Consider the following 17,068-nt stretch of genomic DNA (forward strand, 5'->3'; position numbering starts at 1 on the left):
TTCTATAAATATTACAGCAATTGAACACTGCTATTACCAAACAGCAAAATAAATACATTTAATTTAGTCGTTATTCGCTGATGCAGATCTCAATCCCTAGTGCAGTTAACAGTAAGGGACAGAAGTATTCTTTCCAGTTTGCCATGGTTCAAGCAACGCCAATACTCTGAACAAATTTCATATAGCTCGAGTGTCCATTACTCACGCAGTTCATGGTGTCCAGGACTAGTAGAAAACTCAATCACAAAAAGGTCTTTCCCTTCAAAGCTGCGGCCGATACTGTACAACTTAGCAATGTGGGAACATCTGGATGCTACCTTTTTCAACTCTCTCACCATTTGTGAGTACGAGTGGTGGGTGAACTGAATGAAAGTAGGAACCTCACTGGGAGCATCTTCCACAAATTCAGTTTCCCCTGCAATGCAAGAAAATTGATGTAGCTGTGTTTGCTCACTAATTTTTATGCCCATGTAGAAGATTATGCCAACATCTGAGGACATAACACAATTGGGACAAATGTAATTCAAAGAAATGAAAAGATATGTGTAAATCAAGCATGATACCCAATTGTAAGTAGGTGGTTAATATTCTATTTTAGGATCACACTTACCCCATGTTAAGTCATCCTGTTCCCTGGGTTGCAGGCAGACTGGTCCCTAAGGAAAATATGTCTCTGAGAACTATGTGCAAGAGACCTTCTTCTCCATGATGCTCTGTTTGTGAACATCTCAGAGGCATTTGGAGTATCATAAAACAATTCTTGTAGCATCTTAAAGACTAACAAATTTGTTGTGGCATAAGATTTTGTGGACTACAAAAAAGTAATCTGAGCCTGTAGAGTTTCACAAATTTTAACAAAACACCAAAGCAAAAAACATTTTGTCAAGCCTAATAACCAAATGAAAATAATCTGAGCATATACAGTTTTACATTTTCAGCTCAATTCCACTTAATTCATCATTGTTTTTGCTCACTTCCTGCCTTGGATCAATCACCAGCTCTCAGGCTAGCCTACCCCACATGGCTGTTGTGTTGTGAAGTATGAAAATGGTTACAAAAGAGATCTTCATGCTTGAAGACATAAAATCTTGGTTCCTTTAGCTAGAGTGATACCTCTTTGTACTATAAAGAGACATGTTTTTCTGCTCCCTCCTGATCAAATGATTGCAACTCCAAGACATCAACTAATCTTAATCTGACCTTTTTGGCATTAAAATCACATTGAGATTTCACCAATCTGTGTGCAGGATATGTTAAATCATCAATTTATTGATCACTTTCTACGCAATTGCCTCAAGGTGATGTACAATAAAAACCTTTGTCCCAACTGGACACCAAATACTTTATTTCATTCAGGACTGATTTACATGGACCTAAACTGATGTCAACCCAAGGTAGTTTTGTACAGGCTACGCCAGTAATCTGGTTAGTTTATTTGTGCATAAATTATCAGCTACATATCTAATTATGTGACTGACATCTCCGCTTTCCTTCTTAAAAGACTGGCTGATTGGCAATCCAGATGACAAATGCATCATCCGATTCAACTCAGGTTGAAACAAGTTGATTTCAGCAACCAATATTCAATTGTAACAAAATGAGTAACTCAGTTGACCTCTAGTCAAAGTCCCTAATACGTTGGAATTATATTGGTAGGAATTATTCTGTAGGCTACAGACATAAATACATAAAGTCCTTTTATTTACAAAGTCCTTTTATTTACAAGGACATGCCAAATTTCTAGGCCTGTTGACTGGATCTGTTCGTCGCAGCATAATATACGACATGCAGACATGGCTTTGGTTCTTACCTCGCAGCTTTGCTAATGGATCAAAGCATCCTTCCGCTTCATCGACGAAAAAGCGATCGCAGTCTAAGAAATATGGCCATGCCATGTCAATCGCATCAAAGGCAGGAAGGCAGTTTTTCCTCAGAGCTTCACAAACTTTACGACAAGGCTTAACAATTTTCCCCTCTTCACATTTTGGGGCCATAATAGAGCAGCCTAGAATCCTTAGATCAGGATTGCATTCTCCCTGCAGCAAGTTATGGAGCACACTCATCAAGATATATTCGGAGCTGTATTCAATCACTCCTCTGGACTTCTGATCCAGCAAATTAGGGAAAATTGTTTTTGAATAGGACACATCATTGCAGGATCCCAAGCTGATGTCCACGCATGATGCTGTAAGAAATCAGGAGATAAGTAAACAAATGTTTCTTGTTAAGTATTCTACCTAAAACAATCTAGTATTAAACATAGCACTTTCCTTGAATTTATTCATCAGTGGCTTGTCTGGAAACTTCACAGGACTGAGGCATCTAAGTTGTTTAGGGCTTTATACATGTTGGCACATGGAATTGGGCCCAGAAGCAAATTGGCATCTGGGACAGCTGTTTTAAAACAAGGGTTCTATGAGCATTATTATTATTATTATTATTATTATTATTATTATTCAGGAAGGTTAATAGTGATATCCCAAAGCACCCCTATGTTAAATATGAAGAGGTTCATAGATATGTTGGACAAGATTCTACATGGGGTGAAGTAGTAGCATTAATTACTCTGAGTGAAATATGGGCACTTTTGTCTCTCTATGTGTGAGAAAATCTGGGAAGATTTTTCAGTATTTGCACATTAGATTTAAATTCAAAAAAGGAACAAAAACAGATATCTTACCTTTATTTTCTGATGGGGTTTGACACTGAGCTGGAAAACAAAGGTGGAGGGTGGGGGGGGGGACAGGTTGTAATGAAATAAATTAAAATGTGACTGCTTCAAATTGCAGCATATTAGATAGAATTTTTACACATCGAAACCATTTTTACACATCGAAACCATCTGCCTACCCGAAAATATTAAATGTATAACTTCTGCTTTGAGAGTGAGTTCAGCGACTGGATGCCAAATCTGAATGCCCATGAAAATGCAGAAACAACTTATGGTCTGTAACTAGCTCAGGAAGAACCCTCATCATCAGTTCGTGTAACTTTACATACCGTATTAAAGATTCAATATTGTAGGTTAAATCTGCACTTTAGTCACTAGGTGGCAATACAGACAGTAGCAGAGAGAGTTAAGTCATTTCCAAAACTCATTATCGGATCTCATCATTAAGTACTAATGCATAGAAAGTCCAGGGAAGGGGAGGGAAAGTAGATTGATGAACCAGAAAACATATACAGTGGTACCTCGGGTTAAGTACTTAATTCATTCCTGAGGTCCGTTCTTAACCTGAAACTGTTCTTAACCTGAAGCACCACTTTAGCTAATGGGGCCTCCTGCTACTGCTGTGCCGCCAGAGCACAATTTCTGTTCTCATCCTGAAGCAAAGTTCTTAACCTGAGGTACTATTTCTGGGTTAGCAGAGTCTGTAACCTGAAGCGTATGTAACCTGAAGCGTATGTAACCCGAGGTACCACTGTAATAGACATAGATCTTTAAAGGAGCCTTTGCAGCCTGCAATTTACAAAACGGCTAGAGGCTGTGCTCACATTGATTACCAACACCACAAAAACAACCCCTCCCTAGCCAACCCCCTCCCTTTACACCTCCCCCAATCTATGGAGCTTGCCAGGATTTTTGTTAGGGGCAGGCAGGACTTTGTTGGGGAGGGACTTTGGTTAGGGAAGACAGAACCACTGTGATTGGTCAGTTACTTAAGTATTTCTATTGTTTTACTTGATCGTGGGGGGCAACTGCCCCCCCCCCGACTACCCATGCCCCAATTCTTTCTCCTTACAGATCACCCAAACCCCGACCCATCCTTCAAAGATCCCAAAGCCATGCCCATGCCCAGATAATTCAAAGCGCAATAAGACCTGCACCAGCAGTTGGTAGTTCCAGTAGGGTTGCCAAGGGAAAAACCAGTACACCCCGAAAGTTGTTGAAGTTTTAGGAAGACCTTAACATTGTTCAGCTTCATTTTAAGAAACCACCAAAATTGTTGTTGAGCTTTTCTTTACAAAAACGATAAAAACACGATTTTCCGATTGACTTGCCTAAGATTCAGGGTAAAGAACCACCTTTTGGAAATGCTCCCCCCCACCCATTGTTTGTAAGCCAGGCTCCTTGGAGTACAGAAAGTACAGAGAATTTATTGGCATATAACTCTCATTTTGCTTTGTATTTACGTACTTAAGCCCAGATTGTGGCCTTATAAATATGTATTGAATTTATTCCTTGTTGGCCAAGTTGTTGGTATTTGTCATGTTTTAATTTACAGTGGTACCTCAGGTTAAGAACTTAATTCATTCTGGAGGTCCGTTCTTAACCTGAAACTATTCTTAACCTGAGGTACCACTTTAGCTAATGGGGCCTCCCACTGCTGCCGGAGCACGATTTCTGTTCTCATCCTGAAGCAAAGTTCTTAACCCGAGGTACTATTTTTGTTTTGTTTTTATAATAATATTTATTAATTTTATAAAACAAAAATCCACATAGATAACAACAAGATCTTTCTCATTAACCACGTTTCATTCACATCTTTGGACTTCCTCACATCTCTTGTTCCTGCTTTCTAAACACATAGATTTTTCTAGCAAATTATTCACTTAATTCAATTTATATCATTTAATTATCCAATATTAAATCTCAAATCTTATAGTTTAAAACACTCTAATTCTAACATATTGTTCATCCAAAATTTATCTTTTCTTTCAATCACATTTAAATTTATATTCTTTGTAACTAATTTGTTGGAACCATCTTATTGCGGATCTCACATCTTTCTTAACATTCATACAGTTTACAATATTTTTGTAGATAGTCCTTAAAATTCTTCCAATCCTCCTCCACCAATTCTTCTCCCTGGTCTCGGATTCTGCCAGTCATCTCTGCCAATTCCATATAGTCCATCAGTTGCATCTGCCACTCTTCCAATGTGGGCAAATCTTGAGTTTTCCAGCTTTTAGCGATGAGTATCCTTGCTGCTGTTGTGGCATACATAAAAAAGTTCGGTCCTTCTTTTGCACACTCTGGTCCACAATGCCCAAAAGGAAGGCCTCTGGTTTCTTAAGAAAGGTATACTTAAATACCTTTTTCAGCTCATTATATATCATTTCCCAGAAGGCCTTAACCCTAGGGCAAGTCCACCAGAGGTGAAAGAATGTTCCTTCAGCTTCTTTACACTTCCAACATTTATTATCAGGCAAATGGTATATCTTTGCAAGCTTGACTGGGGTCATGTACCACCTATATATCATTTTCAAAATATTTTCCTTCAAGGCGTTACATGCGGTAAATCTCAGACCTGTAGTCCATAACTTTTCCCAGTCAGCAAACATAATGTTGTGCCCTATGTCCTGTGCCCATTTTATCATAGCTGATTTGACCGTTTCATCCTGTGTATTCCATTTTAACAGCAAGTTGTACATTCTTGAGAGTATCTTAGAGCTGGGTTCTAACAGTTCTGTTTCTAACTTTGATTTTTCCACCTGGAATCCTATCTTTTTATCCAACTTAAAAACTTCTTTAATCTGAGCATAATGTAGCCAATCTCGCACTTTATCTTTTATTTTCTCCATACTCTGCAACCTCCAATTATCTCCGTCTTTTTCTATTATTTCCCAATATTTTGGCCATTTGGCCTCCATATTGAGTCTTTTCGGGGCCTTAGCCTCCATTGGTGATAGCCACCTTGGGGTTTTGTTTTCCAGTAAGTCTTTATATTTTATCCAGACATTGAATACTGCTTTTCTGACAACATGGTTCTTAAAAGCCTTATGTATTTTAACCTTGTCATACCACAAATATGCATGCCATCCAAAAGCATTGTTGAATCCTTCCAGATCTAAAACATCCGTGTTTTCAAGAAGTAGCCAGTCCTTCAACCAGCAGAAAGCTGCTGATTCATAGTACAACCTTAAGTCTGGCAGGGCAAAGCCCCCTCTTTCTTTAGCATCAGTTAATATCTTAAACTTAATTCTGGGCTTTTTGCCCTGCCAGACAAATTTAGAAATATCTCTCTGCCACTTCTCAAAACACCCCATTTTGTCCACAATCTGTAAAGTTTGAAACAAAAACAACATTCTTGGCAATACATTCATCTTAATAGTAGCAATACGTCCTGACAAGGAAAGTTTCAATCTTGACCAGATTTCTAGATCCCTTTTAATTTCAGACCAACATTTTTCATAATTATCTTTGAATAAGTTCCTGTTTTTGTCTGTTATGCTTACCCCTAGGTATTTAACTTTTTTAACCACATTTAATTCTGTCTCTTTCTGAAACCTTTCTGATTCTGAAGGGGTCATATTTTTTTCCAAAACTTATGAATCAATTGCAGTACCCTTTTGGTGCTGGGCTCTGGCTCCTGTAAGGTCAATACTAGGTCATCTGCAAATGCTTTAAGTTTATATTGTTTCGCTCCGACCTGAATACCCTCCACCAACCGGTCTCCTCTGATCATATTTAAGAGCACTTCCAGGACCGATATAAATAACAAAGGGGAGATAGGACAACCTTGTCGTGTTCCTTTTTCAATATTAAACTCTTCCGTCACCACATTGTTCACTATCAGTTTTGCCTTCTGCTCCGAATAGATTGCCTCCCATTCTCAAACCCCCGCCCCACTCCCATTCCTTCCAAGTTTTTCTTCATAAACTTCCAAGAAATGTTATCAAAGGCTTTCTCTGCGTCTATAAATATCAAAACTGCTTTTGTGTTAATGTTTGTCTGCAAAAGTTCCAAGATATCAATAATATTTCTTGTGTTTGCAAACAAATGTCTACCTGGAAGAAAGCCTGCTTGGTCCTTGTGGATCACTTCATTTAGGACTTTTTAAAATCTGCTTGCTAAAATGTCTGCAAATATTTTGTAATCCACATTCAGGAGGGAGATGGGGCGGTAATTCTTAAGTTGTGTCTTTTCGGTTTCTAGTTTAGGTATCAATGTGATGAAGGCCTCTTTCCACGACTCTGGTGCCTTCTTCCCTTCCATAATTTCATTACAAACCTCCATTAGTGGGTGCATCAAATAATCTTTCAATGTCTTATAATACTTGGAGGTGAGACCATCTGGTCCTGGAGATTTGCCCAATTGCATGTTCTGAATGGCTTCTTCAATCTCTTGTAGTGTTATTTTGTAATTCAGGATAGACTGAAGGTACATTCTTTCACCTTTGGTGGACATGCCCAAGGATTAAGATTTTCTGGGAGATGATCTATAATGAAATGAAAAAGGTATTTAAATATACCTTTCTGAAGAAACCAGAGGCCTTTCTCCTGGGCATGGTCGGCCAATTGGTGCCAAAGAAGGATAGAACTTTCTTTATGTATGCTACAACAGCAGCAAGAATACTTACTGCAAAGTATTGGAAGACTCAAGATTTACCCACCCGGGAAGAATGGCAGATGAAGGTGATGGACTACATGGAACTGGCGGAAATGACTGGCAGAATCCGAGACCAGGGAGAAGAGTCGGTGGAGGAAGATTGGAAGAAATTTAAAGACTATCTACAGAAACATTGTAAAATTAATGAATGTTAGAAGGATGTTGGAATGAAGTTATGTGATTTTAGCAGAAATGTTATAAGGGTTTAGGAAAAAATAGACTGTTAATTGGTGAAAGGAGGGAAAGTAAAGCTACATTATATTAAGATAAATTACAGAACAAAAATTAGAAAAGATGGAAAGGATTTGCTGAAATAGTTAACCGAACTAGAATACAAAAAAGGGAGGTGTGAGGAGGTCAAGGAAACAAGCAAATGAAAGATGTTATGGGAAGATTAGCTGTGGGTTTTTTTTCTCTTCCTTATTGTGATGTGTTGTTTTGTTTTTGTTCAATATGGTGTTTTTACTTTTTCTTTTTGTAACCTTTAAAATTTTTTAAAAATATTATTTTTTAAAAAAAGAAATAAAGAGAGTGTCAGCGGAGCAGGATGGTCCTGGCCGTTCCTCTGCAGCTCGCCTGGGCTGCTTGCTCGCCTCCCTGCCTGCTGCTCTGCAAGTCATGTTGCACTTTGCATGGCCACCAGCTTTTGCCCTGCTGAGTACGTTATCTTGATATTGGGGTTTTAGTCTGAAATTGTGGCCTTACTTGTTGCAGGCCTCTGTGAGTGATGCATACTAGGGATAAGGGATGCGGGTGACGCTGTGGTCTAAGCCTCTTGAGCTTGCTGATCAGAAGGTCGGCAGTTCGAATCCCTGCGACGGGGTGAGCTCCTGTTGCTCTGTCCCAGCTTCTACCAACCTAGCAGTTTGAAAGCACACCAATGCAAGTAGATAAATGGGTACCACTGTGGCGGGAAGGTAAACAGTGTTTCCATGCGCTCTGGTTTCCATCACGGTGTTCCGTTGCGCCAGAAGTGGTTTAATCATGTTAACCACATGACCAAGAAAGCTGTCTGTGGAAAAACATCAGCTCCCTCAGCCTGAAAAGTGAGATGAATGCTGCACCCCATAGTTGCCTTTGACTGGACTTAACCGTCCAGGAGTCTTTTGCCTTGCCTTACCTTGGTAGAGATATGTTCTGAGCGTGCCCCAAATAACACGGCAAATTGGAGTGATTCTGGCAGGTTTTCATGTGCCCAAATGGAATTAACAAGGCTTTTCAAGGCCCCTCTGTGGCCTTGTTTCCCCTCAAAGAAGTTAGATGTGCAGCCTTCCCCCTGCTCCCACTTTGCCTTTTCTTTTCTTAGAAATGAAACCAGACTGATTGGGGAAACGCCCAGAACTCTAGAGGGGGTGGAGAGGTAGAAGGGATCGAAAGACGTTTAATTATTTCCCCAGTGCACTGCAATCACAGTGTTTGCGGGGAAAGATGTCGAAGTAAATAAACAGTTGTTCTTCAGTTGGGTTGTCATTCTTGTACACAATCCATTTGGCTATGAAAAGCAAGCAGCTAGAGTTGACTACTGGGAAAGCTTGCTTCCTTCCCAATCATTCTTCCTCCTACCAAACAATTAAACATCATTTCTTTCTCTTTCTCTTCTTCAGGGTACTTTCAGAAAGGACTGAAAAGCATGATTTCCCTATTTTTTATTTCCATAGAGATAGATAGATAGATAGATAGATAGATAGATAGATAGATAGAGATAGATAGATATAGATAGATAGATAGATAGATAGATAGATAGATAGATAGATAGATGATAGATAGATAGATAGATAGATAGATAGATAGAGATAGATAGATAGATAGATAGATAGATATAGATAGATGATAGATAGATGATAGATAGATAGAGATATAGATAGATAGATAGATAGATAGATAGATAGATAGATATAGATAGATAGATAGAGATATAGATAGATTAGATAGATAGATAGATAGATAGATAGATAGATGATAGATAGATAGATAGAAAGATAGATAGATGATAGATAGATAGATATAGATGATAGATACAGATAGATAGATGATAGATAGATAGATGATAGATAGAGATAGATGATAGAAAGATAGATAGATAGATAGATAGATAGATAGATAGATAGATAGATAGATATAGATGATAGATAGCTGATAGATAGCTGATAGATAGATGATAGATAGATAGATAGATAGATAGATGATAGATATAGATGATAGATAGAGATAGATAGATAGATAGATAGATAGATAGATAGAGACAGAGATAGATAGATAGATAGATAGACAGATGATAGATAGATGATAGATAGATAGATAGATAGATAGATGATAGATAGACAGATGATAGATAGATGATAGATAGATAGATAGATAGATAGATAGATGATAGATAGATAGATAGATAGATAGATAGATAGATAGATAGATAGATAGATGATAGATGATAGATAGATATAGATAGATAGATAGATAGATAGATAGATAGATAGATAGATAGATGATAGATGATAGATAGATGATAGATAGATAGATAGATGATAGATAGATAGATAGATGATAGATAGATGATAGATAGATGATAGATAGATGATAGATAGATGATAGATGATAGCTAGATGATAGCTAGATATAAAATCACCTAGCAAAAAAAGTCCCTGGACCTTTTATAGGAACTTCGTTGAGTTTCCTACCCAGGACTGCCACCTCCATCTCCCCAGTTTTCAAACTGATTTTGCCCATAACAAATTGAGGGAGAGAACTTGATTGCCAATTTAGGGTGGGAAAACAAAAGTGTGAGCTTGTAGGAGAACTCCTGTGTCTATTTTTTTCCTGAAATCTGGCAGTCTTCATCCCCTCAGAAGAGGGGGCCTTGTCTTCAGTTTTAAATTGTCTTTGGTTTGCATCTAATTCAGAAAAAAGTTGAGACTTTGGGCAGTACCCAACTAAGCAGCTATGCTAGTGTAACAACATTTAGCTGCACAATGTATTTTCCCTGTCCTCTTCTTGTGCCAAATTTTGTCCAGGGGTTCCCCCAACCTTCTGCAGCAGATTTTTTTTTTTGTGGGGGGGGGAGTGCAGGGAGTGGGGATGTTACATTGCACAGCTAAACATTATTGCACAAGCATAACTGTTCACTTGGATACAGCCCTAAAGATTCCCTAAGCAAAAAAACCCCTGAATGGATTTGCCTGAAATCAAGCAGGTTTAAACCACTCCTTTGACTGCAAATTTCATCCACTTATGTGAAATGGGGGGATTAATAGCAAGTTTTATATCTCCCATTATAGTCAATGGGAGTGAAACAGCTTCAAATTTAACATATCAGAGTTGGACCCAAATACTGAATCAAAATGATACAGCACAGATTCAAAACGGGTAGAGCTGTTTCAAAACACAGCAGATACAAGGCAGATATTGTGGTCGCTGCACACATTTAAAAAATGGGATGTACATTCCAATGCTGCATAGCTAAATAAATAGTTTCTCCAGCTTTGTATTTCTGGAATTTACCCTGTAAGGAATGATGGATGGATGACAAATAAACCAACAGAAATTATCTCTGCACACGGAAGGAAACTTTCTCTAAAACATAACCCTAGGTTAAACTTAACCAATCTAACGTTCCAATATGATTTGTAGCGTATCCCAGATTGCTAAAGAGATTGCAGGATATGTGGTACATACCTCCACCTTTGGTGGGAGTGCCCCCTGGTTTAATTATTTTGGTTGGCAGTTTTCAAAGAAATTGAATTTACTGTACAGTGGTACCTCAGGTTAAGAACTTAATTCGTTCTGGAGGTCCGTTCTTAACCTGAAACTGTTCTTAAGCTGAGGTACCATTTTAGCTAATGGGGCCTTCCGCTGCCGCCATGCCGCCACCACGCAATTTCTGTTCTCATCCTGAAGCAAAGTTCTTAACCCAAGGTACTATTTCTGGGTTAGCAGAGTCTGTAACCTGAAGTGTCTGTAACCTGAAGCATCTGTAACCCGAGGTACCACTGTATTCAGTTTGCCCCACAGCTTTCCCTTTTGCCTTTGTTTGAAGGTAGTAATAATGACATGAAATCCAACAAACTTTAAATTCTGCAAGCCTTTCTATAGCCCAAAAATAGAAAACATTATATGGCCTCTGTATTTCCTCATGACTAAATAATGTTTGGAACTTTGCTTTTCTAGAAAAGATAACTTAGCATTTAGGGCTATTAATGGCACTGCAAAACTGGTCTCTTTTCATTCTGTATGGGAGGAATTTATCTTTTATGCAAATACCTATCAGTTGCATCAAATGTTACCTGATGCTTCCCTGGACTTATGGAGCATGTGGTCCTTAAAAAAGGACTAACATTATTATTATATTATTGTTGTTATTGTTATTATTGTTGTTGTTGTTATTGTTATTGTTATTGTTATTGTTATTGTTATTGTTATTGTTATTACTATTACTATTACTATTACTATTACTATTATTATTTGTAACTTTCATGTACCCTTTACATATGCACTATTGACCTGAATCCAATATCCTGTGTTTGTGATCCAGAGTTCTCTTTTGTTTTTTCTGATAAGCTTATACAAAAGTCCAATAAAAATATTAAAAAATAAAATAAAATAGAAATGATGGATGGACATAATGCACAATGGTAATTCCTACAGCTGGATAGAAAGGAAAAATAAACAAAGAAAAGGAGGCAGGTTTTCCAACTTCCTCTCCTTTTCCCCTGACGGGGCCTCACCATGCCTGGCAACATGACTGGAGCCTGTGTCTGCCACTGAGCTGACCCAGCGCTTAGAAGTAGAGATGGGGCTCTTCTAACTGCTCCTGCAAGCTACAGCTGGGGCCTTGGCTACCACAAGTCAGTTGTGGAGAGCTCTGGCCATGGCTGCCACCCTTCTCTTCTCTCTGACAGTAGCAGCCCCAGGTAGCCAGATGACCCACATGTAATGGGGGGAAGCAGGGCTGGCCAGGGCCATCCTGCCCCTTGGCATTTTGCTTGGGGTGCCCTGCCTCCTCCTCTTCCTCCTCTGCAAGCATGCCATAGCACCACCACTGTCTCCTCCACAGCTGTGCTATGCCACCACCAGCAGCAGCAGTGGCAGGTCATACCGGTGCCAGAGGAGCCAGCGGGGGTGGGGTGCACTCACAGCAGAAGAAGAGGCAGCACACCACAGTCCTCAGACCCACATTTGCTGTCTGGAGAGCCCACCTCATGTTGCCTCATGAGTGGGTGAGCCAACTCTGGGTAGGTTGCTCCTGGGCCTTAAAATAGCAACTCAGTTTACAGAGATATATGGAGACAGCTACGAATAAACTGGGGATGCTATGGATATGTGTGTAGGTCTTTTGTCTTAAGGGATGGAGGTACCACCAAAATTTAAATTCCAGTTTTTAATTTTGAAATTTCCACCCATATATACATTAGCATGTATGTTTTATGCAAATTCGTTTCCTCTTTTTGGTGATGTTTATCCTCCTTGTGGGACACAGGTGGCACTGTGGGTTAAACCACAGAGCCTTGGGCTTGCCGATCGGAAGGTTGGCGGTTCGAATCCCCACGACGGGGTGAGTTCCCATTACTCGGTCCCTGCTCCTGCCAACCTAGCAATTTGAAAGCACATCAAAGTGCAAGTAGATAAATAGGTATCGCTCCAGCGGGAAGGGAAACGGCATTTCCGTGCGCTGCTCTGGTTCACCAGAAGCGGCTTAGTCATGCTGGCTACATGAACCGGAAAGACTGTCTGTGGACAAACGTCAGCTCCCTCAGCCAGTAAAGCAAGATGAATGCCGCAATCCCAGAGTCGTTCACGACTGGACTTAACTGTCGGGGTCCTTTACCTTTACCTTTATCCTCCTTGTGGCAGTGCATAAGTGGCCACTCTAGGTCATTGGCTGGCTGGCTGGATGAATGAGAGAGAGAAAATCTATCTAGACAAATGCTCTTGCTTAGTAGGTCCTCTAGATCTGTCAGTGCAGATGCAATTTGGTTTGGCTTGCTCCACTGCTGTGGAGTTGCACTCCTCTTGAAGAATCAGGTGTGCAGCTAGGTAGTGTTCCTGGACCCAGGTTTACTCCTGAATGCTCAGGGAGCTGCTGTGGCAAGGACTGCCTTTGCCCAGCTGAGACTGGTACACCAGCTTCAGCAATTTGTAAAGAAGGCAGATTTGACCATGGTCACACATAACTGAGTCATATCAAAGAGTACTATAATGCTCTTCATTTGGAGCTACCTTTGAAGAGTGTCCAGAAACTTCAGCTGGTTGCAAAATGCTGCAGTCGGACTTTTGACTGATTCCAGATACTAGGAACATGTGACTTCTTTGCTAGATCTTCATGACCTGCTAGTCAGTTTGTAGGCCCACTTCAAAGTGCTGGTGACTTAGGACTAGGATACTTGAAGGACCATCTCCTAGCTTAGGAACCTGCCCATTCCCCAGCGTCACCAGGATAGGCCCTGTTTCATGTCAGGCTGACCCTGCAGAAACAAGGCTGGCCTGAGACATTTTGGCGCCTGAGGTGAACCACAAGGGAAGAAGGGGTGAGTGAAGATTTACATCAGGAGGAGTAAAGATCTACATCAGGAACAGGATGGGGGATCAAATCAACCTTATCCAACAGTTGTGGGAATCAAAGGCCATGGGGGGTAGGGCTGGGCAGAGAAGAGGCCTGCTCTGAATCATGCTGGGTGGACACAGAGCCCAGGAGAACCCAGCAGGCAGCCCCCCATCATTTTCTCCCTAGGGGTAGGAGACCAGCAGCTCTTCCAATTTCCCCAAGAGGCCACTGTAGAGGCAGCATTGGAGGGGGGGCTCCAATGAATGTGCTGCAGCCATTGCTACCACTGTGACGGCAGCAGTGGGCGATGCATTCCTTGGACGTCTGATCTTTTGCCCCTGTGGGTCCTGCCGCCTGAGCCAGTCACCTCACCTTGCCTTATGGAGGGACCAGCCCGGCCCTAGAGAGGCAAGTGGCCACTGTGAGCCGGAGTACCTTTTTCCAGGTTAGACTGCCATGCCAACTGCAGCCCTACCAGGATACGGTAGGCATAGAGCTGCCTTTGAAAACAGCGAAGAAACTCCACTTACCGTATTTTTTGCCCTATAAGACGCACTTTTTCCCCTCCAAAAATGAAGGGGAAATGTGTGTGCGTCCTATGGGGCAAATGCAGGCTTTCCCTGAAGCCTGGAGAGCGAGGGGGGTCGGTGCGCACCGACCCCTCTCGCTCTCCAGGCTTCAGGAAGCTATCCACTAGCCGTGGGAGACCCAGCTCTCCCAGGGCTAGCGGAGACCTTGCCGGCACCCAGAAGCTTGGGGCGCGCTGAGCTCCGCACACCCCAAGCTTCGGGATTAGCGCAGCGCACCTGGGGGGGAAATAAAAATTTTTCCCTTTATTTCCCCACCAAAAAACTAGGTGCGTCCTATGGGCTGGTGCGTCCTATGGGGCGAAAAATACGGTAGCTTATATGATGGCTAAAAGACCGTTAACTGAATCTGATCTATCTGAGCACATCATATTGTTTTGCCATCTTCACCAGCTCCCAGTCAATTTTTGGCTCCAAGTCAAGGTGCTGGTTTACAGAGCTTGATGCTTGATAAGACGCCCATCCTTGCACCAAGCTCCTCTCCTGACTCTTGCTAGGAAGCCAACCCTCCCCATTGGCTCAGATTGCCCAAGGAGGCCAGTTCAGGGTTGGAGCAGGTTCCTTGGCTCTGAAAGACCCATGGGATGCCACGAAAATATGCCACGAGGGACCCTGCTGCCTGCGTTGCTGGCCCAAGCCTACCAGCATTAAATGTCAAGGCTGGGATCAGTTCCCTGGCTGCGTTCTAGGGGCAGGTTGTGGAACTGGGTACAATGAAGGGAATCATTTCCCTCCCCCAAAACTTTTTGAGCCGCCACAAATGCTTCCGAATATTTATAATAATAAACAGAAAGAATGGAGATGAGTATCATACAGGAGGAAAAAGAAGGATCTTACAGAGTTTGCCAACCTGGTTCTGAAAACCTGGTTCTTGAAGGCAGCAAGTAGGAGAAGAGAAGATGAGCAGAGCCGCCGCCCCCCTTTTAGCCCCCTCTTTCTGCTTCCTCCAACCGGGAGCTGAAGTCCCCTTATGGCTTCCCAGGGCCCCATGGAGGAGGCACCGGGGAATGAAACGTCCTGGTTTTAAGGAGCCCTTTTCTCCTGATCTCTTTTGAAGGGGGCCACGCTCAAAGTTAAATGCACAGGAGACCAAAAGCGCGCGCACAAAATTACAGGCGAGGGACCGTCCCCTTTGATCAGTGAGTCTGGCCAAGACTCTGTTCCTGGAAAGAGGAAATCTCACGTCTCTCCGCATCCTCCCAGGCTTTCAGCCGCTGCAGGGACGGTGCGATCCTGCTCTGCTCTGCAGGAAGAAGCCCTTGAGCCGGCGCTTCAATGGCAAAAGCACCCCCGGGTGGCTGAGCCCCCCCCCCCAGCTCCCCCTCTCCCGAGGCGCCGCTTTGGGGCTGATCGCCTTACCTTGAGCCCCCTGGCCGGGCTGGCAGGCGGGGGCGCCGGGGTGCAGGGCGCCCACGAGGGCGCCCACGAGCAGAGGGAGCCACATGCCGGGGCCCTTCGCGCGTGGCCGACGCCGTGATGTGGCAGCACCGGCCAGAGGCTCCTCCACGTCGATGGAGCCACACGCGCGCGCTGCTCTCTGGCCAGCCGCGAAGGGACCGAGCGCGCTGCAAGTGCGCGCCCGCGTATTATGGGATATACGGCGCGGGGATCGGGTTACAGCGGCTGGTATTCCTGGGTGGAAAAACAGATTTATAGGAGCCTCGGGCTGGGAAGGGGAATAGGGAGGAAGCGGGGGGTGGGGGGCTCCTTTTTCTCCGCCAGGCGCGCGCATCCTGCCAGATCTGGCCGCTCCAGGGACGGCCCCCTCCTCCTTCTCCCGGAGCGAGCAAGACCCCAGCAGCACGTTTGCTGCTGCAGCTGCTAGTGCACCGATGCTTCAAAGCCAGCCCCCGCGCCCCCCACCCCGACTAGCACGTGGGTCAAGACCCAGGGTCAAGGCATCTTTCGGCCAGCCTCCCCCAACTCTTCGCTTAGCGCTCAAGTCGTGGAAAGGTAGAAGGCAAGGCGGCAAGAGCGCACCTGTTCGGGGATCCAGCCAAGCCAACCTGGAACAGAAGCTCTGTTCTGGCGACCTTGTTTAAGGATACCAGCCCCAAACTAGAGGGCTTCATTGCTATTTAGCAGGGTGGGGGGCGGAAGAGGTCCTGGAATGGAGAAGGGAACAAAGGTGGCTTTTCCCTCTCCTGGAATATCCTCAAATGGCATGGCTTACATTGGTGCACATTTCTCTCATGCCCATTTCTGAGGTTCTTTTTACTAAGTTTTGACACATTCCGTTTCTGCAGCATCCAACTGTTCTGCGTGGATAGGCGGTCCAGGTGACAGACCATTGAGCCTCAGGAGCTCTTTAGGGGAAATGGCACAGGCAGGCTTGCCCCTTTTTCTCTCTTAAAAGCTCTAGCCTCCAACCAGCCTCTTTCCTTTCTCCACACAAGTCAGTCAGTCACAGAGCTGTGGGGGAGCTGCTTTTCTGGAACCAGATGATCTCCATGAGTCACAGGAAGTTAAATATTGCCCCACTCAGCATTCTTTGCTCATGCCCCTTCCTGGGAAGTTAGAACTGCCAACAGGGAAACTGGTCAAGTTCTGAATGTGATCTTTTCAGGAAGAGTAACGGCAAACAGAACAGGCTAGAGCAGGCATAGGCAAACT

The 17,068-nt window shown here is 42.9% G+C and overlaps 1 protein-coding gene across 1 annotated transcript in view; it reads right to left on the bottom strand.

Annotated features, from left to right (window-relative positions):
• Positions 1-16,011, bottom strand: part of CPZ (carboxypeptidase Z) — a 34,134-nt gene extending 18,123 nt beyond the window's left edge. The window contains exons 1-4 of the mRNA XM_079991594.1: positions 15,815-16,011; positions 2,681-2,710; positions 1,811-2,185; positions 206-415 (exon numbers count right to left, since the gene is read on the bottom strand). Coding sequence (XP_079847720.1) covers positions 206-415; positions 1,811-2,185; positions 2,681-2,710; positions 15,815-15,899 — 700 coding nt within the window. The 5' untranslated portion in view covers positions 15,900-16,011. The remainder of the gene's footprint in view (positions 1-205; positions 416-1,810; positions 2,186-2,680; positions 2,711-15,814) is intronic.
• Between the last annotated feature and the right edge of the window lie 1,057 nt (positions 16,012-17,068).

Source organism: Podarcis cretensis, assembly GCF_951804945.1.
Source record: "Podarcis cretensis genome assembly, chromosome: 9".
In the NCBI taxonomy this organism is placed as follows: Eukaryota; Metazoa; Chordata; class Lepidosauria; order Squamata; family Lacertidae; genus Podarcis; species Podarcis cretensis.